Raw genomic sequence first — 26964 nt, forward strand, 5'->3', positions numbered from 1 at the left:
CCTTTTCACCGGTGTGCTCCTGCACGCGGGATTTCCGGTCCTCCTATCTCGCGAGATCTTCCCAGCGGCGTTGGACGGCTGAAGCAGCTGCAGGGGAGTCCCGGCCCGGAGTTTGGCCGGCTGTTCTTGCGTTTCGGCCTGTCCCGCAGGCGCTGGTGGGTTCCGGGATCGAGATCCGGTTCCTGGAGCCCGCGGAGGCCGGAGGAGGGGGCGCTGCACCCCGGCCGCGAGCGGACGGCCTGGGCGCTGGGGCGCGGTGCGGGGCCAGGGCCGGCCGCACGCGGGCTCCAGGCGGACGAAGGGGTGGCGCGGGGCGGCGGCTCGCGGGCGGCCCCCGAAGCCCCCGGGCCTGAGCTGCTCGGGAGACACGGCGTGATTTCAGTCTCACCGCTCCCTCCCTCCCCTTCGTAGGTCCAGAGCCATGGAGTATATGACAGACTCCGTTGATCGCAGCCCGGGACACATGTGAGTCGCGAGCCCTCTTGCGATCCTAAGGTTTCCAGATCGTAGAATGAGCCCGTGAAACTTACTGAGATTAATTATCATTATTATTGTTTGTGGTAGGAGGAGAAAGAAGTCTTCTCAGTGGGGAAAGTAAATAGGTCTTAATCCCGTAGGGAGTCTAATTCATTTTAAGTTCGATCTAGAAAACATGCTTTGAGAAGGTTTGTTCTAGACGTCCTTCTGGAGAGGCACCGCGGCGTGTGGTCGTTAGCCCCACGTGGATGTATGATAACTCAGCTCCTCTGTCAGACCAGCCACACACTTAGTGCAGTACCCACATGCAGCTCTTGACTACCGCTGGAAGGTTATTACCTTGTCCTCCACCCTTAGCTTCCCAAGCCCCGAGATATGTCAAACCCAGTTCAGAACTCCAGAGCTTGGAGCCTTAGTAGGCGTAGATGCTCTTTCTCTCCTGTATGTTAGTCTAGTTTTCTTTTTGAAGTTAGTTTTTAACATTAAAACATACTGGGTTCCATTATCGTATATTTAACATTGTATAGCTCATATTCACCCTATCACTGGGCTTGCCTGTTCCTCCTCCCCCTCCCTTCCCTAGGAGTCTCCTTTCTGTTTTCTTGTTCTACACACATTTTCCTTTACCGTGGATCCCAGTAATTGAACTGTTCCTAATGTAGAGATAATGCTCAGAACAAAGAGGCTGTCAACTAGGCTAGCCAGATGTGTCTTAAAACAGGTTAGTATTTAGATCAAAGAGAAACTGATCGTACATATTTTGTGTTTGTTTTGGATGTTTATTTTGCTTTTGAGACAGTGTGACCATCTTTTAAGCCCACCTATCCTGGGACTCAGAGATCCGTCTGCCTCATCGTCACACTTGGCTCTCTTACATATTGTTGACACATTATTGACACGGAATGCCCTTCAGTTTTTGCCACTGATGCTATATTATTTGTACTGTTAATTTTTTTTTTAGTTTTCCAATTTAAAGAAGAGATAATGAAGGACTAGAACATTTCTATCGTTGTTTGAGGTTCTGTGGCACAGTGCTTTAAGTATTTTCAGAATTGTATCCTTGTTTTTTCCCTCCAGTGATCCAGGATTCTTCTTTACTCTGTCTTTTAAGAGTGCCTTTTTCTGCCCCCCCCCCCCCCCCCCCCAGTGTCTTATTTTGAAGCCCTGGCTGGCCTGGGACTCACAGATCTTTGTAAACTGCTTCCTGATTGTTAAGATTAAAAGGATTTCCCACCAATCTCAGCTTGTCGTTTGTTTTTTTTTTTTTTTTTAATATACATATACTTATTTTATGTGTGTGCCTGAATGTATGTGTGTGTACCACGTGCATGCAGGAGGCCATGGAGATCAGAAGAGGGATAGAATCTCTTGGAACTGGAGTTACAGATGGTTGTGAGCTGCCTCTTGGGTGCTGGAAATCGACCCAGGGTCCTCTGCAAGAGCTGTAAGCGTTTTTTACCCACCAAATGCACCCCCTCCACTTTCCCTAAATAGAATAGTAGAATCTTGAAGGCTTTGGTTTGGTAGGTGTTCTGTTGTTGTTGTCTTTTTTTTATTGGTAATTTTATACATCTAATTGGGAAAATTTTATGCTTTCTTTTCTTAAGCTTATGCTGTGAGTGTGGTGTCCCAATTAGCCCAAATCCTGCCAATATTTGTGTGGCCTGTTTGCGAAGTAAAGTTGACATCAGCCAAGGTATTCCAAAGCAGGTCTCCATTTCTTTCTGCAAGCAATGTCAAAGGTACAGTATCTCACTTACTGAGCTTACTTAAGGTGGTATTCAGAGAGCCACTGTGGTGTGCGAGATTACACTGAGGTACACAGAATGAAGCATGTGCAATTGAGATTTGATTTGTACTTAATTGATGTTACCAAGAATTTAGTAATTTGTAATTTTATAGTGTGCTTTCTATTGTCCTACTAATCTGGTACAGCAAAAGTATTTGTATAAAAGTAAAAGTATATATACTGAATTTGACAGTAGAAGATGCTGAGAGTTGACTTTATTCTTTTAGTTGTTGACACAAGCTACTTAACATCTCATGGTCTGTTGAGAGATATAAAACTTGCCAGTGAATATAAAAATTACATGCCTGTAATTTCCCAAATATGTTTAGCAGTTGCTTTGTGTATGTGGAGGTTGTGTGTGGACCTCCCTAAGAATTCACAATGTATCTCCCTAGAATAATATCTCTGTGTGCACATAGACAAGTCTGTAAATTTAGTGTATTATTTTAGGGGATTTACAGTGCATGAATCCAGTAAATATGAGGCTTTTATAAATATTAAGCACACAGTGGGCTTTTGAAAGTTCTAGACAAAGAATCAGGACTCTTAGTTTTTCTCTGATTGCTTATCAGCTAGTTTTCTGTCATGCTTAGAAGTAGTCTCTGAGGCTCGATTTTCTCCTGAGAATGAAGGGATTTTACTAGATGATTAGTAATATTTGAAACATCCTTTGAAAGTATGTATACACAGATGGTTCTTACTGAATCTTGAAACATGGAGATCAAAGTGTTTAACCATTTAGTAACCATGGCAAGAAAGCATTTACATAGCTCATTTGAGAGTATTTAACAAACTCTGTTGATACCTACCTAGTGCATAGTAGTACTTCGAAGACTGGGTTAAAAAATTCTTAGTATACAGAAAGGATTTATATTTTACTTTAATGAGGTTTAATTAGTTAATTTTGGTTTTTCAAGACAGGGTTTCTCTGTAGACCAGGCTATTCTGGAACTTGCTCTGTAGACCAGGCTGGCCTCAAACACAGAGATTGCCTGTCTTTGCTTCCCAAAACGTGTTGGGATTATAGGCGTGCACCACCATGCTTGTCTTAATGAGGCTTATTTTGAAAAGTTGTGTTTTTAGCTTAAAAGTTGAAACAGAACTTGATGATGGAATTGCTGCTTATACACAATGCTGTGTGTACTAGTTTTTTCTTTCTTTGTGTGAGAAAAACATTTCTCACACGTTTTAGAGGTACAAAATAAACAGTTTAAGTGCCATTTGAGATCATTCTTACCTGTTTGTCAGGATAGCTTCGAGGAAATTTTGGGCATATTGCCCTTTCCTGGAATTTTAAAACAATCGTTTTTGTTTAATTATGTATTTGTGGCCATGTGCACATCATCGCTGTGTCCCTGAAGTCCAGGGGCATTGCCTTGCCTTAGAGCTAGTTACAGGCATCTGTGAGCTGCCCAACAGTGAGTCCTGGGAACCCAGCTGGAGTCCTGACTGCTGAGCCATCTCTCCGGCTCTCCTCACTAGAGGTTGTTTTTTTTATTTATTTTAGCATTTATGTATTTATTTTGTGTGTATGTGCACTTCACACCAGGCATGTGGTGGCCAGAGGACAGCTTGTAGGAGCTGCGTCTCTTCTCACCATGTGAGCTCAGGCTGTCAGGCCTGGCAGCGAGCGCCTTTACCCTCTGAGCCCATCCTCAGTGCATTCCTAACTGACTTTGTACAAACTGAAATGGCAGGATATGTCACAGATATCTCCCATTGGCTTTCTCAGAATTTCAGTTTTGAACTTAAAACACAGGTCTCATAGACTTCTAGTCTCTTCAGGTTAAGGGCCCAGAGTAGCTTTGGGTATTACTCCTGCTTAGTAATGACTATCATTTTTTGCATACCAATGGAAATTGCTGGGTTTTTTTTCTGAGAACTGGCAGGTTTTAGTATGTGATTTTCTTTCAGATATTTTCAGCCACCAGCATCATGGGTACAGTGTGCTTTAGAATCCAGGGAACTTCTTGCTTTGTGTTTGAAAAAAATTAAAGCACCTCTGAGTAAGGTAGGTCAAATAGTTGTATTTCACCAATAAAATACTCATTTTCAGAAAATTTTTCGGGGTGGGTTTTGCTTTGTTTTGGTGGATGTTGTTTTTTTTTTTCTCCTATTTTCTGTTCCTTCTGTTTTGTTGGGGGGGGCTGGAGATTGAACTGAAGGTCTTTGCCCATATTTGTCAGGTGCTCTACCCCTGAGCCATTTTGCCAGTCCCATTACAAATATTTTAACACATGCATGCACACACTTAATTTTTATAATTATCTTTGTCCAGCCGTACTATTTTTGTTTTATTAGAAAAATTTGTTGAGATTTATTTTATGTAGATGGGTTCTCTGTGTGCATGTCTGTATATTATGTGTGTGCAGTGCCTTTTAAAGTCAGAGAGAGTGTTGGTTTCCCTGGAATTGGAGTCACAGATGGTTGTGATCTGATTTGTAGGTGCTGGGAATTGAACTCGGTTTCCTAGAACAGCAAGTGCTCCTAACCGCCGAGCTATCTCTCCATCCCTAGAAATATTATTGTTCAAGTTCTGGAATCTTTCAAGTTCTTGATTCATTTTGCCCTTTGCTTTTTTTTTTTTTTTTTTTTTTGTCTTGTCTGGAGGGAAGCAGCACAATAAAGATAAAAAGAAAGGACAAGAAATGCTCCATTGGTTTTAAAGGTTTGGATGTGAGTAGAGAGCATAGTAAAAGGACTTTAGGATTTGAAAGACTGTTAGGGACAGAAGAGACTGGAGAACCATGTGGAAATTGGATTGTAGGAGATGAGAGGGAGACAGGTATCTGGAATTATGGTAAAGGACAAAGGGCACAATAAAGTTAAGGGCATAGGAGTGAGGGTGGTTAGGCAGCTCTTATCACTCTGTCATGTGACTTGTCTGTTGACTGCTGGGATTGGTAGCTCGCTTAGTCATCCATATCAGGTTAGTTTACTCCTGAGCACTGTGTCTGCGTTGGCTAGTCTTATTATCACCAGACAGTTAAAATCTGCTTGCTCACAAGTTTTAGTCTGTTCGTTATCAGGTTTCTCCGTCCTCTAGACCAGTATCATACTGTCTGCTTATGTGTGTCATAGATGCCATGAGTAGATCTTTCTCCATTAAATCTGACATAAACAGTTGTGTCAAAAATTGTATTACCTAGCTGCCTAAGCTGGATGCTTGGGTATTGTGCCCGATTTGATGTTCTCTTCCTCCCTCTGTTAGATCCTGTGACTTACCTTATTACTTACCAGGTATTAGATCCTTTGACATAGGTATTAGATCCTGTGACTTACCTTCCAAGCGCCCTTCATTTCTCTTATTTCCGGTTCGTCTTAGCTCAGGTTCTGCTCAGATTATTACAAAGCCTTCGTTCCTATTCTCTCAGTCTCTGCTTCAAAGCTTTCCTTTTAGCCTTAATGCATTATATTCAGTTCATATAGCAAGTTGTTTTTAGCTCCTGATCTAGCAGTGAGTATTACAATTACGTAGTCAGCTCTGGCTGACCTCGAACCCACAGAGATCCACTTGCCTCTGCTATAAGAATGCTGGGATCAAAGGCATATGTCACCACCACCTGGCTAAATGTCCATTCTTTTTTTTTTTTCTTTATTTTTTAAATTTAATTTTATTTATATATTTATTTATTACAATTTATTCACTTTGTATCCCTGTTGCAGCCCTCTCCCTCATCTCCTCCCAGTCCTACCCACATTCCTTCTTCTCCCTCTTATGCCCTTTCCATAGTCCCCTGATAGGGCTGATAGGGGAGGATCTCCTCCCCTACTGTCTGACCCTAGCCTATCAGGTCTCATCAAGGCTGGCTGCTGCATCTTCCTCTGTGGCCTGGCAAGGCTGCACCCCCCAACCCAGAGGGAGGTGATCAGAGAGCTGGCCACTGAGTTCATTAGAGACAGCTCCTGTACCCCTTACTAGGGAACCCATTTGGGAACTGAGCAGCCAATGGGACCCCCTTTGAACAGGGTCCTCTCCATGCATGGTCCTTAGTTGGGAGTATTGGTCTCTGCGGGTTCTCGGGCCTAGGTGTTTTGGCTCTGTTGTTCTCCTTGTGGAGTTCCTGTTCCTAGTGTCCTCCTTGTTGTTTAGCTTTCTTAGGATTATAGATATTTGTATGTTTATCTTATATAATACGGCTAATATCCACTTATAAGTGAGTATATATCATTTGTGTCTTTCTGCTTCTGGAATACCTCACTCAAGATGATCTTTTCTTGTTCCCACATTTGCCTGCAAATTTCATAATTTCCTTGTTTTTAATTGCTGAGTAATACTCCATTTTGTAAATGCACCACACTTTCTGTATACATTTCCTCATTGAGGGACATCTAGGTTGTTTCCAGATTCTGGCTATTACGAATAAAGCTGCTATGAACATGAGTAAATGTCCATTCTTAAAAGGAAAAAATAAATTAAGAAAATGAAGCCACAGACCAATATAGAAAGATAATAACTTTAGTAGTTTTGTTTGTTTTTTAAATGTGGTTTCTTTTGAGTAATAAAGTCACCAGTTCATTTTCTTAAGAAAAAGTAATTTGTGTTTGAAAAACAGTACTATTTTTTTTCTTCAAATAATTTTTTTCTCTTAGAAAACTACTTGGAAGTCTTGCTCAATTCACTACTACAGTCATTGGGTTACCCTTTCATTTGCTGCAATTGTTAACATAGGTTTAGTGATAAATGGTTTTTTTTTCTTCTTTGTAGTGATGGTATGTAATGAGTTAATCACATATTCCTTCAAAGAACTAATGAGTCTGTTCTTTTTAAAATTTATTCTTTTCTCATAAAATACATCCTGACAGAAGTTTCTTCTCTCTCCACTCCTAGTTCCTCACCACCTCACCTCTTTCCCAGATTCATTCCTCTTCCATTTCCTTTCAGAAAAGAACAAGCTTCCCTGCTCTTTTCTTTTTCGGCTATCAGCCAAACACAGCACAATAAGATACAGTTAAGACTAGGCCCAAATCCTCATATCAAGGCTGGACAAGGTAACGTAATAGGACTGAGAGGGTCCCAAGAACAGGTTTAAGAGTCAGATACATCCCCACTCCACTGTTGGGAGTCCCACAAAAACAGCAAGCTAACAGCCGTAACATGGAAGCAGGGGGCCTAGCGCAGACTCATGCAGGCTCCGTGATTGCTGCCTCAGTCTCTGAGCCCTTGTGAGTCTGTGTAGTTGGCTGTGTGTGCTGTGTTTTCTTGTGTCCTCTACATCCCTGGCTCCTACAATCCTTCATTCCCCTCTTCCTTGGGGTTCCCTGAACTCCAAGGGAAGGGACCTGATGGAGATCTCCAACTTGAGCTTTCTCACTGCATAATAATTGTCTGTGGGTCTCTGCATTTATTCCCATCAGCTGCCAGGGGAAGCCTCTCTGATGTGAATCTGTTTATTTATGAGGGATTCATTTATCTTTCCACCATTAGGTGGGGTGGGTACTTACTTTTATTTTTCTAATATTTTATTAAAGGTTCGGCTTGTTGATGCAAGCTTTGTTTGGACTGAGCCCCATTCGAAGAGGCTTAAAGTTAAATTGACAATTCAGAAAGAGGTAAGCTGTTCATTCTTTCTAAGCGTGGCTAAAGTACAAGTAGTGAGAATGAGAAACTAGTAGTGTTAAATTGTTTTATGGACTAAAAGGCCGAAAAGGAAGAGTACAATCTAAATCTTAGTCTTTTGTTATCTTTTGATCATTGGACATATGATTAGGTCACTAGTAACTACCATTGCTCAGAAATTATGGGTTCTCTTCAAAGGTTTTGTTTTTGTTTTTAAGATAGGTTCTCCCTAGGTAGCCCTCTGTGGCCCAGAGCTTACTAATGGACCAGGCTGGCCTGGCTCTCACAGAGATCCTCCTGCCTCTGCCTCTGGGTGCTGGCCTTAGAGGTGGTGCGCACAACCATGCCCAGCTCTCACGCACTCTTATGAACTCACTTTTACATGTTGTCGCTGCTTATAGTCCTAGGGTTATGAGTTCAAGGTCTTCCTGGGCTATCTAATAAAACAAACAACAGGGCTGGAAAGATTGGTGGCTCAGCTGTTGAGAAGACTTCTTGCTCGTCCAGAGGACCAGAGTTCAGTTATTAGCACCCACATCGGGCACCCTTCAACCATCTGTAATTCTAGTTCTAACGGATCCAGCACCCATTTCTTGCCTCCATGGTCACCTGCACTCATGTACTCATCCACACACATAAAATTAAAAATGAAAACTTAAAAAAGCAGAAATAAATTAATTTTTAAAGTCTGATGTTAAAACATTAGCAAAGATGTGATTCTCAAACTTGGTTGATTATCATATTTCACAGTTCCTGAATCAGGATTTCTGGATATATGTATTTATTATTTTCCTGAACTACTGGAGATCAAGCCCAAGGCCTCAAGTGTGCCAGGCAAACTCTTTTCAAGCTTATATATATTCTTAGACTATCTATTTAAAAAGCTTCTCAGGCAAATTTTGATTGTTTCTGGGGAATTTTCCATTTAAAAAAGTAGTTTATTTAGTTTTATTTTATGAGCATTGGTATGAGGGTGTCAGATACCCTGGAATTGGAGTTATAGACAGTTGTGTGCTGTCTTGTGGGTGCTGTGAATTGAATCCAGGTCCTCTGGAAAGGCAGCCAGTGCTCTTAGCTATTGAGCCATCCATTTTTCCAGGTCTTGGAAATTTGCCTTTATAATGTTCTTCAAAACCTGAATTCTTTGTGTCTCACATACATAGGCACACATACACACATACACATCATGTGCATGTGTACAACTTAAAAAGTTGTTTTTAGATTGAATTCTCAAACTCAGTATACAGCCAAGAATACCTTGAACTTTTGATCATCTAGCTTCTGCTTCCCAAGTGCTGCGATAATATCCTATTCCAGCATAGGAATCAAACTTTAGGCTTTAAATATGATAGACAAGCACTACACCAATTAAAAAACACATCCCTGCCTCCAGATTTTTAAAAGAATTTGTTCACAGCCGCTTTTTTTAGAGGTAAATTTAAAAAGGTAACCTAATCTTTGGAATACAGCATGTGTGCCTTTCATAAGACAGAGTAAGCACTGGGAGAGATCATAGCTCAGTGATGGAGTACTTGGTCAGCATGCATGAGGGTGCATATTTAATCCTTGTGCCATTTCCTCCCCCAAAATTAGCTTTATCAGAACTTAGCTTTATAATTTTAACCTTGACTTCCTGGTGTTCTCAATGCATTTATAGGAAACATTGTAATTACTTATAATTTTAAAAAACTTATTTATTTATTATAATTTATTCATTTTATATCCCAATTGTATGCCCTTCCCTCTTCTCCTGGTCCCATCTCCCTCCCTCTTTCCTCGTCCCCCTCCCCTAGACCACAGAAAAGGGGAGCCCTCCTCCCCTACCATCTGACCCTAGCCTATCAGATCAGGAGTGCCTGGATCCTCTTCCTTGTAGCCTGGCAAGGCTGCAACAGCAGGGGTTGGTGAACAAAGAGCCAGCCACTGAGTTCATGTCAGAGATAGCCCCTGCTCTCCTTACTAGGGAACCCCCATGGAGACTGAGCTGCCTATGGGCTGCATCTGAGCAGAGGGTTTAAGTCCTCTGCATGCATGGTTCTTGGTTGGTACATCAGTCTCTGCAGGCCCCCCTGGGCCCAGATTTTTTGGCTTTGTTGGTCTCTTTGTAGAACTTCTATCCCTTCTGGGTCCTTTTATTGCCCACTCTTATAAGACTCCTTGTGCTTTGCCCAGAGTTTGGCTGTGAGTCTCAGCATCTACGTCGATCCCCTGTTGGGTGAAGCCTTTTAGAGCTGTGTTAGGCTCCTGTCCTGCTCCTTCTCTTCCACCCCTCTGTATCTAGCCTTTTGCCTTCTGAATGAGAATTAAGCATCCTTCCTAGGGTCCTTCTTGTTTAGCTTCTTTAGGTCTATGGATTTTAGTATGGTTATCCTGTATTATATGGCTAATATCTGCTTATAAGTAAGTATATACTATGTGTCTTTCTGGATCTGGGTTACCTCACTCAGGATTTACTAATTTTTTCTTTTTTTAATTAAAGAAAATATTCACTGTTGAACAGAACTGTAAGTGAAGTAATGCAATTGCTTTCTTTTCTAGGTGATGAATGGTGCTATCCTTCAGCAAGTGTTTGTGGTGGATTATGTCGTTCAGTCCCAGATGTGTGGGGATTGCCATAGAGTAGAAGCTAAGGATTTCTGGAAGGCTGTGATTCAAGTCAGGCAGAAGGTACTGAAAACAGACAATGAGTGAATCCTGCATCATTGTTCATCATAAATAGATGATAAAAACTTCTCTGTTCCCTTTCTAAGTCCTTTATACATAACCAGAGTCTAGGTTCCTGAAACATTGAAGTTTGGAAATGCATCACTAGTGTACGTTTTAGGTAATTTTTAAAGGATGTTTTGTTTGAAAAACTCAGTGTGTTGTATCTGTAGATGATATATGTGTATTGCATTTATAAATGTTTTTTGGCCTGTAAAAATGTATTCTGTCATGCTTGGATATTCAGACTCTGCACAAGAAAACATTCTACTATCTGGAGCAGTTGATTCTGAAATACGGGATGCATCAGAATACCCTGCGCATCAAGGAGATCCATGGTGAGTTCAAGCTTAAAAGAATCGAGACAATACCAACAATTTCTTTTAATTCCAAATAATCTTTCTCAGAAGTTGAAGTGCTTCTAAAAATTCTTTAAAACATTCATGTGCATACATGTGCATGTGTAAAAAGAAAGCAGCTTTAATTTTCTGTCTGCACTATCCAGTGGTGGTGACTGTCCACATGTGTCTGCCACAATTCAGGAGTTGAATTATGAAGTTTTCCTGTTTTCGCTGATACTATACTCACGTTATTAGTTCTACGCTGGACGGCACATATTAGAACTGTCCGTGTCCCCCACCCCCACCCCGAGTGATGTTCTTCCATCCCAGTTCACTTATTAAGCATGTAGTTTATGGTAGATGCCATTCTTTGTGCTGGAATGTCATCGTGTATTAATATTAATCTTGCCCTCTGGGTTGCGTATTTTGCTGTGTGAAGAATAAGCAGTGGCTCCATTAATGCGGCAGAAATGCTATAACATGGAATTCATCAAAAACTTGTTTCACATGGGGAAAATTGCTCTGATTGGAAGATCTTTAAGTTCTGTACTGCTTGTGCATGTCTTATCAGGTGTTTGTAATGAATAAAATTCAGCATAACAGTAAAAAAAGAGGGATGATTAAATAATGAAATGTCTGAATAGAGTTTTAAAACTTGAAAAATTTCGTAGTAGTCTATAAGTTCTGTCTCAGTTTGCTGTCTCATTTGATGTGGTTTTAGTTTTTTGTGAACATTAAACATTAATTAAATGATAAAGAGAACATGTTCCATATAATGAGTGACTAATATCTCTGGAAATTTAAACTGTGTTGGCTTAGTACTTTATGCCTTAGATGTTATTGTTTTGTATTAGAAGTTTATCTTGCATTAAATTTTTCCCATGGGTGGAACATTGATAATGAGTTATTACTGCTACTGGGAAAAACAAAAACATTGAAACAAAAATGAAGCAAACAAACAACAAGAAAGTTGTGGGCCAGCTGTGTTAGCTCATGCTGAAGGAGCAGAGCCGGTCCATCATTCTTAGTAATCGAGGTGTTTTGTTTGTGCACCTCCCTCAGCGCCTTGAAAAAGAGGCGTGAGACAAGGGTCATGTTCATGCTCCAGCTTAGGGCCATAGTAGAAATTACTCCCAGTGATTGCATTGTTGGCCAAAACCTGGATATATTTTAAAATTTTCTGTCAAACCCCAAATGCTGCAAGTGTAACAACACTTCTTCCAGCTAGAAATTTTGTGTTCTTTACTAATTTACTAATTTTTGACTTAAGTGTTCCTCTTGGCCAGTGTATTTGTAACTTAAACAAAAATAACAATTGGAGCTGGAGAGATGATTCAGCAGGTAAGAGTGCTAGTTGATCTTCTAGAGGGCTGGCTTTTGGTTCCAAGCACCCATTTCCAGTGGTTCAAATTCCAGCTCCAGGGAATCTAATGTTTCCTTTGCCCTGTAGGCATCTTGCATGCGTGTGAAACACATGCAGAAACAAAGTATGTATTTAAAAATCTAAAACCTCAAAGCCTATATAGAAGACCCCTGCCCTACTTTACTTTTATGCACCTGTCATCTCTAAAGATAATGTAGTTCCTTAAAAGAAAATATCATCCTCTGCACGTTGTAAGTAGTTGCTCTTATTTGTGCTCTGTGACTTTGATTTGCCTTTAACACATTTGGAAGACTTTGAGCAACAATGCGTGTAGTTCCGTTTAGTTATTTTTAATTGCTGTCTGGTAGTCTTTAGTCACTGGATATATAAATTGATGTCTTTATTAGTGGACTTACAGTTACTTTATTTTTTGCCACCAAAAATAGCACTGGATAGTTATCCTAATGTTTGCCCTTTTGAATATGTAGTGCTTTTTCTTGGGAATTGATTTAAGGTATTGGGATTACTGGGCAAGAGAATCCAAATATAAATTTTGATGTCCTACTATAGTCCTGGTGTACTTTCTCAGCACCAGTAAGCTTTTGTTTATCTAATCACTTGCCAGTTAGGAACTGTTTTGGTCATTCTAAATTTTGGACAAGAGAATACCACATTATTTTAATTTGTACTTCTTGATTAGTGATGAGGGCCAACAGTTTTCTTATGTATATTAATCATTCTGTTTCTAACGCAAGTTGTCTGTTAGGTATCCTTCACTCAGGTATCTATTTTGAATAATTTTGTATGTGCTTTTAGGATGTTGGTTACCTTCCAGCTCTAAGTGTAATATTTGTTAAAGTTTCATTTTCTTTTCCTTTTCTCTTGTGCTTTTTAAATTGAAAAAATTCATGCAATATATTTTATTCATATTTTTCCCTCTTTCAACTCCTCCCAGATACTGCCCTCTAACTTCATGCTCTTGAAAAACAAAAACTTAACCAGCCTTCCACTCCCTACCCTCTAAAAGAACATAAAAAACATGGAGACTATGAGAATGGGAAATTTCTTATGGAAAAATTCTGTGAATGTTTATGTTTGAGAAACTGCCATGGAATATTTTCAAGTGACTGTGGTCTTTACATTTTTGACAGAAGTGTTGAAAGGTTCCAGATGCTCTACTTGTTGCTTACCATCCTTGTTTATATACATTGTAGAAGGAAGTCAGTAATGGTATCTTACTGTGGTTTCATTTCCATTTCACTAAGGACTAATGATACGAGGCATATTCTACAATAAGTCTCTTATTGCCTCTGACTTTTAAAAATTAATTTTCTATAGCATGAATGCCTTGACTTCATGTATGTAAATGTACCATTTATGTACAGAGTTCATGGGGCCAGAAGACATTAGACACCCTCCTTGGAATTGGAGTTACAGAGGGTTGTTCATGCTAAGGACTGAACCTAGGTCCTCTGCAAGAGCCTTTTAACTGAGAGACATCTCTCCAGCCCCTGCTTTTAAACTTTGATTAAGACCAGATGTTGGGTGACAAAATTTTTCTGGGGAGGTATCATGCAACACACATCTACTCACCCCAGATAGGGGTCCCACCGCATCACTACATCTGACCCCAGCGTGAGCTCACAAAGCTGGAGACCAGGAACCCACGGTGCACACAGCTCTTAAGCTCAGCAGGCAATCAACAGGCAATCAACAGGCAGATAGTTCTAAACTGTTTTGGCTATAGTATTTTTCTTAATAGTATGTTTTGCTTATGGATTTAATTTGTAATGTCATGTTAGAGGAAAACCTTGTTTTACAGGACCATTTTTATTATTTTTTTTTAGATGGTCTGGATTTCTATTATTCTTCAAAACAACATGCTCAGAAGATGGTCGAGTTTCTTCAGGGTACAGTTCCCTGTAGGTAAGTTGTGAACCCAAATGTGTAAGTCCAAGAATTTGGGAATAGAGAGAGAGAAAGAGAGAGTGTGTGTGTGTGTGTGTGTAAAATATATAATACATATATGATATATATTATATCCGTCACATCTGTTCTTCAGGCTTAGCTAACTTTGTTAAAATTTTCAGTACACATAGTTAAATAATCATGAAACATTGAGTTGTTCGTTTTATATTAGCCAAAGTGTGCTGAAGAATCTTTTGATAGCTAATCTAACTCCATAGTCATAAGCACTGTAGCACTGAGCTACAGAGCTAGGTAGAAGAGCTAGGACTTCAAGATGGGAGACATTTTCATAAGTGGAGTTCATGTTGAAAGATGAGATTAGCATGAACAAAACTCAGGAGTTACATGAGTGTGGCTTAGAGTATGGTCATTCTGAAGAAGGTTTGAAATATAAGTGGGTAAAACACCCTGACAGAAAGCAGCTTAGAGGATAAAGCGTTTATTAGGCTTACGGTTGTTATAGTTCATTGCCGTGGATAAATCAGAGAGTCACATCACCTCTAAGCAGAGAAAAATGAGTGGGGCACACCCACCCACCTGCTTGCTTGTTTGTGCCCAGCTAGATTTCTCCAGCAGTTCAGGACCCTCTGCCTAGAGAATGTGCCACTGTGGGGCTGGGTGTTCCCACATCATAGACCAGCCCCATCTTTCTCTGGACTGCAGACAGTCCTACTCAGGTGATTCTAGGTTACAGATTGTTGACAGTTAACCACACCATCAGGAAGCAGTTTGAAGATACGGTACTTTGATTAGATAAAAATGGACCTGTCCCTTTCTATTGATTGTTTTTTTTCTTAATAGGTACAAAGCATCACAGAGATTGATCTCCCAGGATATCCATAGTAACACATACAATTATAAGAGTACTTTTTCTGTGGAAATTGTTCCAATATGCAAGGTACCTTTTTTATATAATTAATCCTTATCTATAAGAGAACAAGTAATTGGTTATATAATTGATTTTGGTTTCCTATTGGCTGGCCAAAAATTAATAATAACTTCCTTCAATGATTTCTTACATGTTCAACTTCGTTAAAAAGATTTAAAATATGTGTTTATAACTATGAATTGGAATGCCCTTCATTTTCTTGTTATGATGAAAAGATTGGGTTGGTGAGATAGCTTAGCATTTATAAAGTGCTTGCCGTGCAAGCCTGACCGCGTGAGTTGGATCCCAGGAACCCATGGAAAAGGAAGAGAGAATCTCTTCATAAAGTTGCCCTCTGATAGCAGCATGTATACCTGCATGAACATTCATCTGTATACACACACGCCCACGAACACACGCACGATATTTAGCCGGATATAGTGGCATTTTCCTTTAATCCCAGCACTTGGGAGTTGCAGGCAGGCTGATCTCTGTAAGTTTGAGGCCAGCCTGGTCTACAAAGTGAGTGCAGGACAACCGGGGCTCCAATGAGAATCCGTGTCTTGAAGTCCCCTCGCCGCTCCCCCCAAAAAAGGGATAGTGAGCCTCTTTGAATTACATGTGGTTAAGAGATATATATGTACCTGTGAGTGCATGTATATGTAGGTGTGTCCATGGGGAAGCCAGAAGTCTTTTGTTAGGTGTCTCCATTGTGCCTGTCCACTTTATTTTTTGAGAGTTTCTCAGTGTACCTGAAACCAACTGATTAGGCTGATCAGCTGGTTAATGAGCTCTTGGAGTCTGCCTGTCTCTACCCCCCACTTTATAGGATTGAATTTTGTTTTGTTTTGTTTTGTTCTAACCTGAGAATCTGTACTCAGCTTAATTCTTGTTTTCTGGCCTGGCCAACAGGATTTTGACTACAGTATTAATGGAAATGAGATCATAGAATCATTTTTACTTATAAACATAATTTGAGTAAAACATTTGAAATATACATTATCATTTCATTTAATTATACTAAGATAAAACATTTTTTCAAAAACAAATGAATAAAATCCAACCAGTAGCTGGGTGTGGTGGTGCATAGCTTTAATCCCAGCACTTGAGAGGAAGAGGCAGGCAGATCTCTCTGAGTTCAAGGCCAGCCTAGTCTACAGAGTGAGTTCCAGGACAGCCAGGGCTAGATAGTGAGACCCTACCTCAAACAAAGAATTTTAGCTAATAGTAATAATGGTTATACTGGGTTGGGGATGTAGTTTAGTTGGTAGAGTGTTTGCCTACATGCATGAAGCCCAGGATTCAATCTTTGTGACCATATAAAATGAGCTGTGTTGGCAAACACCTGCAATTCCAGCGCTGGGGAGATGGAGGGATGAGGATCAGAAGTCATTTTCAGCTACAAAGAAAAATTTCAGCCAAACCTGAAGACTGTCAAAAAAGAAAGAAAAGGTTTCCTAGAGCTCTTTACCACGCTGAAACTTATGTTTCTTTCTATTAAATCACTAAAAATTATCACTCATTATTTATGGTGGCTGATATACATTAAGCTGATACCTTGGTACTTCAGTATTTTTCATTAGATTAGTAGAGGTGAAATGTATAATTTTAAAAAAGAGATTGAAGCTTAGAAAGTTTAAAGAGATAGATAACTTGTCCAGAGTTGTGTCACCACAAATGATGAAGCTACTCTTTATACCTAGGTCTGTGTCTAGCTTTTGAAGTTGTTAATGCTGAATAACGTCAGAGTACAGTACAAAGGAGGAAATAATGGCTTAAAATAGGGTTGGCAGGCTTCCTTAACGGTATTTTTTGTTAGTAAATATTTTGTGCTTTCAGTCTGTCTGTAGTACAGCTGTTCACTCTACTGTTGACACTGTAGCCATGGATGACAATATGAAAACAAATTGTGTTCTTGCCAAAAGTGTGGTTATCTTGACCACCACTTTTTGCCAGTCTTCATTAAAACAGTCAAAGCCTGGGTAGTGTAAACTTAGGTGTGACAGCATGTTAGGTTCTGTGTGTTAAATACAACAAAGAAGATGTAATTGTCTTGTGGTAGCTGTAGGTAATTAAGATTTCCTGTAGATTCCAAACTCCAGGATGTACAAATCGCTCTTCAAATTGGTTAGTATGTGTTACTTAAACCTGATACGGTGTGTGTGCTTTGTAAGTGGTTATTAGTTAAGTTGTATTTTTAGGGAATGAAAACAAAGTCTCAGTGTGTTCAGTATAGGTACAGTGTTTAAGGAAATATTTGTGGGTGAACTAGCGGGTATGGAACACATGGATATGGAAAGCTGATTATATTCTTGTTTGTCTTTGGGAGCTTCTGAGTTCAAAACCAAAAAGGTGAGGTAGGTGTGAATGTTAGTGTCCACCTCAGTGGAAAAGTCTGTGAACATGCACAGATACAGCTTTAGGTTTGACCCAGATCATTTTCTTTCCTAGATGGACTGGAACTCAGAGATTCTCTGCCTTTGCTCCTAAGTGTGGGATTAGAGGTGTAGGCCACCACTCCCAGCCTTTTGTATCTTTTGATACAGTTAAGAAACAGACAAGTAACATTGTTGGATTATATAGTATCTTCCATTGTCCATGTAGATGTGACTTTTCAGTCAGTAAGTCTTTGATTACATTCTCAAACATTTAAGTATTTTAGAGAAACTTATTTTCCATTGAAATTTGGTTTTATGGAGATCAAAAGAAGTCAGTCACAAGATTTAGAAAGTTACTCTATTCTTAATGTTATATTTTGATTAGAATGTATATATTAACATAGAGAATGACAAGCAAGTATTCATGTTACAGTTAAATTGAAATGAATTTAAAGAACACATGGATGTGGAAGGCTGATTATAAAAAAGATTCTTAAAAACATTTCAATTCAGATAAATGAATGTGCAGAGTGTTTCGGTTTCTCTGAGGTAGCGCTTTTTATTTGCAGGTCCTTTATTGGCCCAAGAATGAAACATAATGTTGTGGAGCCAGGCATGGTAGCATCCTATAGGCTGAATCATGAGGCCTGGTAATTCTAGACCAGCCCATACATACATTCAGAAAGACAGATAGATAGTTTTGGTTGGGCAAGAGCAGTTTCATCAGGTTTATTAATGCATGTTTATCAGAGGTTGCTAGTTTAGAATTTACCTTGCTTTTGATGTTATTTCTTTTTGCCTAGGATAATGTTGTGTGTTTGTCACCAAAACTGGCACAGAGCCTTGGAAATATGAGCCAGATATGTATTTGTATTCGAGTAACCAGTGCTGTCCATCTCATAGACCCGAACACTCTACAAGGCAAGCTTTGGAACAAATTTTGTGCTGTGTGTAAAACAGTAATCACTCTTGGCATTTATGTTTTTAATGTGTAGTCCCCACCATCTGTTGTTTTTGTTTTTGACGCAGGGTCTCATAGCCTAGGCTGACTTTGAACCGTGTATTCATTCAAGGATGACCTTAAATTCCTGACCCTCTTCCCTCCAGCTCCCCAGTACTAGGATCACAGAGGTGTGCCCTGAAACTGAAAACTGAGTTAGATGGTACTGGAAATTGGACCCAAGGCCTGGTGGATGCTGGGCAAGCAGTTTCTAAATGAGCTGTATCCCCAGTCCTAAATGTCATTCATTCTTGATAATATTTTGGAAGACTAATAGTTAAAGTTTAGTACTTTAAAAATACTGGAATTATAAAGGTTTTTGTTACTTTCAATTTTAAAGAAACAAATCTGAACTTTTAGGTATTTCATACTTTTATTCCATAAATTTTTACAAAAATTTTTTGCTTCATACATTTTTTTGTGACTAAGTCTTGCCAAATGGACACAGAGTCCTGCATGCTAGGCAGGAACTCTGCTGCCAATCTATATGTCATGCCTATAAGTCTTAGTTTTTAAACAGTTATTTTAAATTTTGGGACATTGAGCCATGATAGGGTGGGAAACCTAGCTTAAATTAGAATTTTAACATTTTTCATTATTATGAGTCATTTTTAGCATATCTTTCTATAAATCACTTTTTTAAAAAGGGAAGCATGCAGAATGATAGAAGTCTTGGTATTTCTCTCCTCTGTCTTTTTCTTATACATTTTCTGTTGTTTTGCTAATTTTCAGAAATTCATTGATTATATATCATCAGCTACGGTCTATTTGCAGTAATAGTAACTATCTGTAGATTTCAGAAAAGGCATTCTTATCTGTCAGATCAAAGTAGGCTTGATGTCTTATAACTAGTTCCTGTTTTCCTGTTGCATCCTACTTGATGTATACGTCTTCTGGTTAACACAGTTGATGACAGAAATTTGCCAGTTACCTTGTTTTTTTTGTTCTGCTTATTCTTAGTTGCGGATATTGATGGAAACACTTTCTGGAGTCACCCTTTCAATAGTTTATGCCACCCTAAGCAGCTTGAAGAGTTTATTGTGATAGAATGCAGCATAGTTCGAGATCTGAAACGAAGTGCAGGGGCTGGGGTGATTTCAAAAAAGGTGAGCACATCTACTGATTTTTACTCATTTTTTTGGTATTGTTTAAGTTCTTTTAAAATACATTGTTTTTTTTTTTAAATTGTTGGTAATTATACGATATAGAGATCAGATACAATAAAACACCACGAGGTGAGTTAATGAGGGGCCAGAGATCATCAGGTTAAAAGTGAATTCTGACGACCTGAATTGGATTCCTGGAACCTACACTACAAAGTTGCCCTCCGACCTCCAGATGTGTGCTGTGTCATGAGCCAACACCCCTGTCATAAACACATTCACACAAGCAAGAAATTGTTTTAAAATGGAGTCATCATGGTGGATTAATTAACGGTGGATTAGGATTAACCTTTTAATCCTAATACTCAGGCAGAAATGTATGAATCTCTGAGTCTGAGGCCAGCCTGGTGTGCATATCAAGTACCAGGGCTGCATACCGAAACTCTTGTCTCACAAAAAGTAAAATTAAATTTAAGAATAGAAATATTGTGGTAAGGTTGTAAAGTCTGATAAGTTAATTTTTTTCTTTTTGTGTTGGTAAAAGCCCTTTTTTCCCCCTCTTTTTATTTAAGAAGAATTTTCTCCTTTTATTTTGGTGGAGGAGAATCAAGTGGTCAATAAATCTCTTGACTTTCAATTTGGTACTAAATATGAGATCATCCATACATATTTATACATCATAGAAATCCTTTTGAGTTAATAGTTTATCACTATGAGAACCACATTTGGTCTACATTCAGATTCCTTTTTTGTCTCAGAAATGTCTTGGGGTTTGTTTAAAGCCTTCCTGTCCTCTTATGATAACTTCTTAACCTGAAAGGATATTTTGTAGAATATGGTACTTTCTTGGATCTCTGTTACTGCCATTTAACATGATTTATTGTATTTCCTATAAATTAGAAGGGCATGTACATTTTGATAAACTTAGATATTTTTATGAGACTATTTAAGAGGTGATGTGTATTTTTATATCTTATTGGAGAGCGGGGAGTTGTGCTTGTGCGCATGTACTTGTACAAGTGAGAGGACAGCCTGAAGGAGTTGCAGCAGAGGATCAAACTCTGATCATCAGATCTGTTGGCAGCCATCTTTATCCACTGCGCTCTCTCTCCAGCCGGATGGGTTGTGTGTGTGTGTTTCCAATATTACTGTGCTGGTGTAGTTTGTAGTTTTTTTCCGAACTCTTGGTTGTTGTTGTTTTTTTTTTTGTTGTTGTTGTTTTAATTCTTGGGTCTTATAGACATTTGATTGAACTATTATTTTTGCTTTAAGGTTCTTTTCTCTTTTCAGTTACTTTTTTTTTGCTTAGTCTGTTAGCCTGTCTCTATTAAGACATTTTCTGTGAAAATGCTGTATGTATTTGTTGCATGTGTGCATATGTATATTTTTCAGGGGCAATGTTAATGTTTATACAAGTTTGGATTGTTATTTGGTTTCCTTTGGAGTTATTTTATGATTTGGTAATTTGTTAGTTTTGACTGTTAGATTTTGGAATTCTAAATGTATGTTGCATGAGGAAAAAAATTAACAGTATATTTAGTTTTTCTAGGAAATGATTCTTGAATTGTTTCTGTTACTGAAGAATGTTTTTATTTCTTTTCTGTTAAGCACACCCTTGGGGAAGTCTGGATCCAGAAGACATCTGAAATGAATACAGATAAACAGTATTTTTGTCGGACTCACTTGGGACATCTTTTAAATCCTGGAGACCTGGTGTTGGGGTTTGTTTTATTTTGTTGTATTTTAACTTGTCAGATAGCATTGCAAGTTTCCTTCAGGAGCCAATGAATATTTAGAATACTAAATTTCTTAATTTAAAAAAGATTTAAGAGTTTATAAGAACCTTTTAGCTTGTTTTATTACTAGTAGCTAAAATTATGTATTGTTACACTTGGAACATTTATTCAAAGATTTTGGTAATTAAATACTGAATTTAAATAGTTAGGTGAATATTTAAACCTTTTTGGTGATAGTTTTTATGTCTGTGAAGATACTTCATTTTTTGTAAGCAGCCAGGGCTGATGAGGTTCCTCAGAGGCTAAGAGTCTGTACTATTTTAGCTTCCGCGTGCCATTCCCAACCCTGAGACCAGGCGGTCACAACCAGCAGTAACTCTAGTTCTAAGGGATCTGAAACTTCTCACTTCTAGGCACTTGCACGCACACAGTGTTCCTAGATGCATGCTGGCATACACATACACATAATAAATAAGTTAAAAACAACAACGGCCCTATATTCCAGACAGAATCCATAAAACTAAGTAACACTGTTTGCATCTGAACATCATTAGTGTGCTGTAGATATTGGTTTGGCTTTCAGAGTTTGCGTTCTCTTTACAATACAATGAAGGATTGTTGCTTGTTTTACTAACTACACAGACACATTCAGTTGAATTGTGAAGTTAAGGCTGCTATGTCAGTCTGTCTTATTTTTCTAACAAGTTTATGGGAAAAAGGAACCACAGTGGACAGTGAAAAGCTTATGGTGCATTGTGACCCTGTTATTTGCAGAGAAGCAGGTTCACATAGCATAAAAAGTTTAAATTTTATGTGTATTAAGTTTTACCTGCATGCATGTATGTGCCTGGTGCCATGGAGCCTGGGAAAGGATGTTGGATCCCCTGGACCTGGAGTTACAGATGGTTGTGAGCTGTCATGTGAGAGCTGAGAAATGAACCCAAATCCTCTGGAATAGCAGTCAGTGTTCTTAACTGCTGAGCCATCTCTCTGGCCAAAGTTTCAAAAGTTTGTTTTTTGTTTTGTTTTTGTGGCCCTTTTGCTGTTCAAGACAGGTTTTCTTCGTGTAGACTTGGCTGCCCTGAAATTCGCTCTGTAGACTAGGCCAGCCTCGAACTCTGAGAAATCCAACTGCCTCTGTCTGCCTCCTGAGTGCTGTGATTAAAAGTGTGTGCCACCACCTCTCAGCTTCAAATCTTAAAAGGGGGAGCATACAGAATCTTGCACTTGAAGATAGATGTGTATGTGTGATGCTATATATAAAGTAAAATGGTACACAAAGGATACTCCTTCAACTTTCCTTGTTGATATTTCAGATTTGATTTGGCCAACTGTAATTTAAATGATGAGCATGTCAACAAAATGAACTCAGATAGAATTCCAGACGTGGTAAGGCTTTAGGTTGTTGTTTATTGTTTTATTTTTTTGTTGTTGCCCCTGTGTTTTAGAGGGTTGATATAATTCAACTGACACAGTGATGATTTTTTTAGCAACCCCCCCCCCATCAAATTTTGATTTTCTTAGCAAAACACTCGCTACCGCCAGACTTGGTGGCACAGGCCTACAGTCTCAGGTACTCAGGAGGCTGAGCCAGGAAGATCACAAGTTCAAGACCTGCATGGGTTAGAGAGTGAGTTTAAAAAAATTTAAGACTAGATTGGGAAAAGAGACCCTACCTCAAAAACACAAAAATGGACAATAGGACCAGGACTGTAATTCACTGATGAAGTGCTTGCCTAGCATGGTGAGGCCCTAGTCCAACCTCTTGAACTGCCAGGCAAAACTCAAAAATGCTCTTGATAGGGAGAAAATAAGTTTGTACTTAGAAATGATGACATAAAATTTATTCAGACTCAAATTAGCTTATTTTATATATTTTCTCCACTTTATAAGACATTTAGAATTAAGACCATTATTCAATGTTAATACAAATTAGAATTGAATAATCTTCCTAGTATCAACGCTTGAAAAGACTTTTACCTGAGAAAAGTCTGTAGAGTTATAATGTTGTAAATTTAAAGTTTATAAACATCAGTGAAGAAATGAGGGATAATCCACTTCCCTAATGTTTTTAGAATAAACATGAATTTCTTTAGCTGTGAGCAAAAATGGAAGTTCTATTAATAGGTTCCTAATAGGTTCCTGTTTCATCTGCTTGTTCTTCAGTTGATAAATAGGGGAAAAAATACTGGGTATGAGTCAGAATGAGTAATTCTTTTTTAGGTTTATTTAATGGTATGATTGTCTTTCCCCCATATATTCATATGCATACCGTACAGGTGGAGGTCAGAAGGTGTTGGCACTCCAGGAATTTGAGTTAGAAATTGTCGTGAGCTGCCATGTGAGTGCTGGGAACCGAGGAGCAACGAGTGCATTTAAGCACAGAGCCATCTCTTCAGCTCTAGAATGACTATTGAAAGGTCACATGAGGTGATCACCAGTCTCCCTGAAAGTTTTGTGTTTTCTGAAATTTTCACTACATAATTATTAAATGTTGTAAAACTCCGGTAAATTTTCTAAGTGCTTATTTTTGTGGAAAATGGAGTTTTTATCTGTAATGTTTCAAAATGAGCTGTATGAATGGTGACTGAAAATAAAAGCTTGAGGGAAAAGCAGTGCAGGTTTTTGGTATTAAAAATTTAACACTTAGTCATTTGAAATTTTCTTAGATAGGTGGTGCTCGAATGCATCCTCATGAACATGATAAAAGTTTGAAAAGGCCTCTTGACGTCACTTGATCTCTATACCTTTCTCTTGTGTTTCACTGCTGCCATCAGTTTGACTCTTGGCGTGCCCAAGTTCTGAATTTCCCCCCCCCACTGTCTGTCTCTGTTTTATAACTGCAAATATTTCTGCTTACAGGTGTTAATTAAGAAGAGCTATGACCGTACCAAACGCCAGCGCCGTAGAAACTGGAAACTGAAAGAGCTTGCAAGAGACAGAGAAGACATGGATACAGATGATGAAAGGTCCTACTTTCCTTAAGCCTTAAAAGTTGGTTCAAGGGAAATCCTTAGAAATTAGTCTTCCATTAAAAAAAAATTGATAGTACCCAACAGATTTTTACATTCAAAACTAACTTTGGATTCATAGAAAATATGAATGAAATCTACATAAGAGAATCCATGAAAAGATGTAATGATATTATACAAACAGACTCAGTAATTATTTCCTGGGTTATTGTCTTTAAAATTACAATATAAATTCAATATGAATAATTTAGTTAAAAAGTTCAAATATAATGTGGATATCATAAATAGATGATTTGCTCATGTTTAAGCCAAAAAAATAATTGACATTAGATAATACGTTTCAGGTAACAAACAGAAATGAAAATGTTCTCTAAAAATGTTTATTGCATCATTTAAAATGTGCTCTTAATTCTGTGTGTGTGTGTGTGTGTGTGTGTGTGTGTGTCCGTCCTGAACTTATTTTATGTGTATGAGTGTTTGCTGCACATGTTTACAGAGGCCAAGATCTCCTAGGACTAGAGTTATAGATGTTTGTGAGCTCCGTGTGAGTGCTGGGTATTGAACTTGGGTCCTCTGGAAAAACAGCCAGTTCCCTTAACTGCTGAGACATCTATCCAGCTTGTGCCCTAATTCTTGATGATGGTAAAAAACAAGAAACAAAAAACCAAAAACAAACAAAACAAAACAAAAAAGCTTTGATAAAAAAAAATGGAAGAGTTTATGTTATTGGGAAGCAACAGCATTTCATAATGTAATTTAAAAATATATATACATATGTTAAACTACATTCTTGACTATTTCAGCTGTAGTCTTAGCCTGGTGATATTAGTAGCTAAAGGTTCTTGCTGTGCAAACCAAGACAAGAGTTCTAGCCCCTGGAAGCAAGATAAAAACTAAGGGAGAAAACTGATTCACTGTTGTCCTCTCTATGACTCCTGTAGTCAAGAGTGCTTCCTGGTCTTCCAGAGGATGCAGGTTCAGTTCCCAGCACCCACATTGGGTGGCTCATAGCCACCTGTACCTCTATCCTCAGACCATCCAGTGCCCTCTTCTGGCTTCCATGGGTACTCTCCCACATATGCCCTATACTCACATAGACACAACACACACACACAAAATAAATAAAGATAGATAGATCATCAAAACACAAAACAGAACACCTAAATTAACTAGTCTTAATTGGCTATGTGTTTTGCTTGTCCATGAGAATTGGGTTGGGTGGAAAGAATGGAGGTGAGAGCTGTCTGCCTACCTAATTAGCATACATACTTATCCTTTGTGATTTTATAACATTTGGGACACTGTTCAAAGTTTCTTTTTCTTACAGGCAATATCAAGATTTCCTTGAAGATCTTGAGGAAGATGAGGCAATTAGGAAGAATGTCAACATTTATAGAGGTTGGTGTTAAGTGACTTTTATTTGTCTTATAAATGACTGTAGTCAGGCTTTAACCTAACAGGTAAGGAGCAGCAAAATTTATTAAATGTTGTTTGCTGTATAAGTACGATGCAGTTGTTACTTGAGCTGATCCCTTAAGTTCTTGCATGTTAAGCTCTTGCATGTTAACTTTGCTCATTTGTTCAAGAAGTATCCAAAAGCCTGCTGTAGAGAAGAGCTGAGAGCGTCTACTACAGCATAGTTGGTTAATACTGATGGTGGTCAGGGCCGTCGTGCGTTTCCATGTTTGGATATGTGAACTATATCTTTTGGTTTCCTTAGATTCAACCATTCCTGTGGAAAGTGACACAGATGATGAAGGAGCACCTCGAGTTAGCCTGGCTGAGATGCTTGAAGACCTTCATATTTCCCAAGATGCCACTGGTGAAGAAGGTGCATCAATGATGTCATGATGAGTCGTGTTACGTGCTGTTTGCATGTCTGTCACCTCAGGAAGTCGGCAAAATAGCCTTTATTTATACATGCATAGTACTACATGTATTCCCTTATATTTTCAGGGGAGGAATTTGGTCTTAGACTTGAATACATTACTATTTTGATTGTTTATATAAAGTATTGAAAAGGTTTCATAATTTGATTGATATATAATAAGAGATTAAATGGAATGTAATTGTTATTGATATTTAGGTCATTTTATGTATGCAGTGTTACCAGTTTGAGTTTTACTATAGGGGCACTGTTGTATTATTGCTACTATAGTGCTGGATTCAGATGACTAAAAGTTAGGATTCTGTGGATATTAACGAAATATTGGAGTTTAAACCAACCTCTTACATTTGTTTTATATTAATTGTCTTTGAACATATAAAAATACATATGAATCACTTGATGTAAACTCATGCATCTTGGTCTGCTTTAAATCACTTTTATATCTGTTGGGTAGAGTTGGGAAGCTAATCTTATTATTTCTACATAGAATTGGTGTTCTTAACTCATTTTTTTCCCATCCTGAGATTAAACCCAAGGCCTTGTGCTTCCAGAGTTGGTGTTCTATCACTGAGCTACAAATCAGCTCTGCAAAAAACTTATTTTAATTTAATTTATGTATATGGTTTCTATCTGCACGTATACCTGCCTGCCAGAAGAGGGCATGAGAGGGTATAGATGGTTGTAGGTGCTGGGAATTGAACTCAGGACCTCTGGGAGGACAGACAGTGCTCTTAACTGGTGAGCCATCTCTCCAGCCCCCTGCAAAAAACTTTTAATGGGACTTATTTTAATTTTAATTTTAGTAGAATGAAAAATAT

General features: G+C 38.6%; 1 protein-coding gene across 2 annotated transcripts; it reads left to right on the forward strand.

Annotated features, from left to right (window-relative positions):
* On the forward strand, window positions 1-26552 carry Nmd3 (NMD3 ribosome export adaptor). Of its 2 annotated transcripts, XM_021648054.2 has the most exons (16): window positions 1-155; window positions 412-465; window positions 2085-2219; window positions 4181-4277; window positions 7739-7819; window positions 10365-10493; window positions 10777-10867; window positions 14081-14159; window positions 15003-15099; window positions 18251-18368; window positions 19408-19553; window positions 21159-21271; window positions 22603-22675; window positions 24149-24255; window positions 25586-25656; window positions 25979-26552. In XM_021648054.2, exons 2-16 carry the CDS (start codon window positions 422-424, stop codon window positions 26107-26109), a joined length of 1512 nt encoding a protein of 503 aa, XP_021503729.1. In that variant the 5' UTR covers window positions 1-155; window positions 412-421; the 3' UTR covers window positions 26110-26552. The 2 variants fall into 2 exon arrangements, with proteins under 2 accessions (XP_021503729.1, XP_060234415.1); XM_060378432.1 differs by lacking the exons at window positions 1-155; window positions 412-465 and adding an exon at window positions 1798-1921.
* The last annotated feature ends 412 nt before the right edge of the window (window positions 26553-26964 follow it).

This window comes from Meriones unguiculatus, chromosome 2 (assembly GCF_030254825.1).
Source record: "Meriones unguiculatus strain TT.TT164.6M chromosome 2, Bangor_MerUng_6.1, whole genome shotgun sequence".
In the NCBI taxonomy this organism is placed as follows: Eukaryota; Metazoa; Chordata; class Mammalia; order Rodentia; family Muridae; genus Meriones; species Meriones unguiculatus.

Coding starts and splice junctions, on each gene's coding strand:
- Nmd3 (XM_060378432.1), top strand. CDS start 1,806: ATGCAGGAGGCCATGGAGATCAGAAGAGGGATAGAATCTCTTGGAACT. Junction 4,278..7,738: donor TTAAAGCACCTCTGAGTAAG/GTAGGTCAAATA, acceptor ATTTTATTAAAG/GTTCGGCTTGTTGATGCAAG. Junction 10,494..10,776: donor TGATTCAAGTCAGGCAGAAG/GTACTGAAAACA, acceptor TTGGATATTCAG/ACTCTGCACAAGAAAACATT.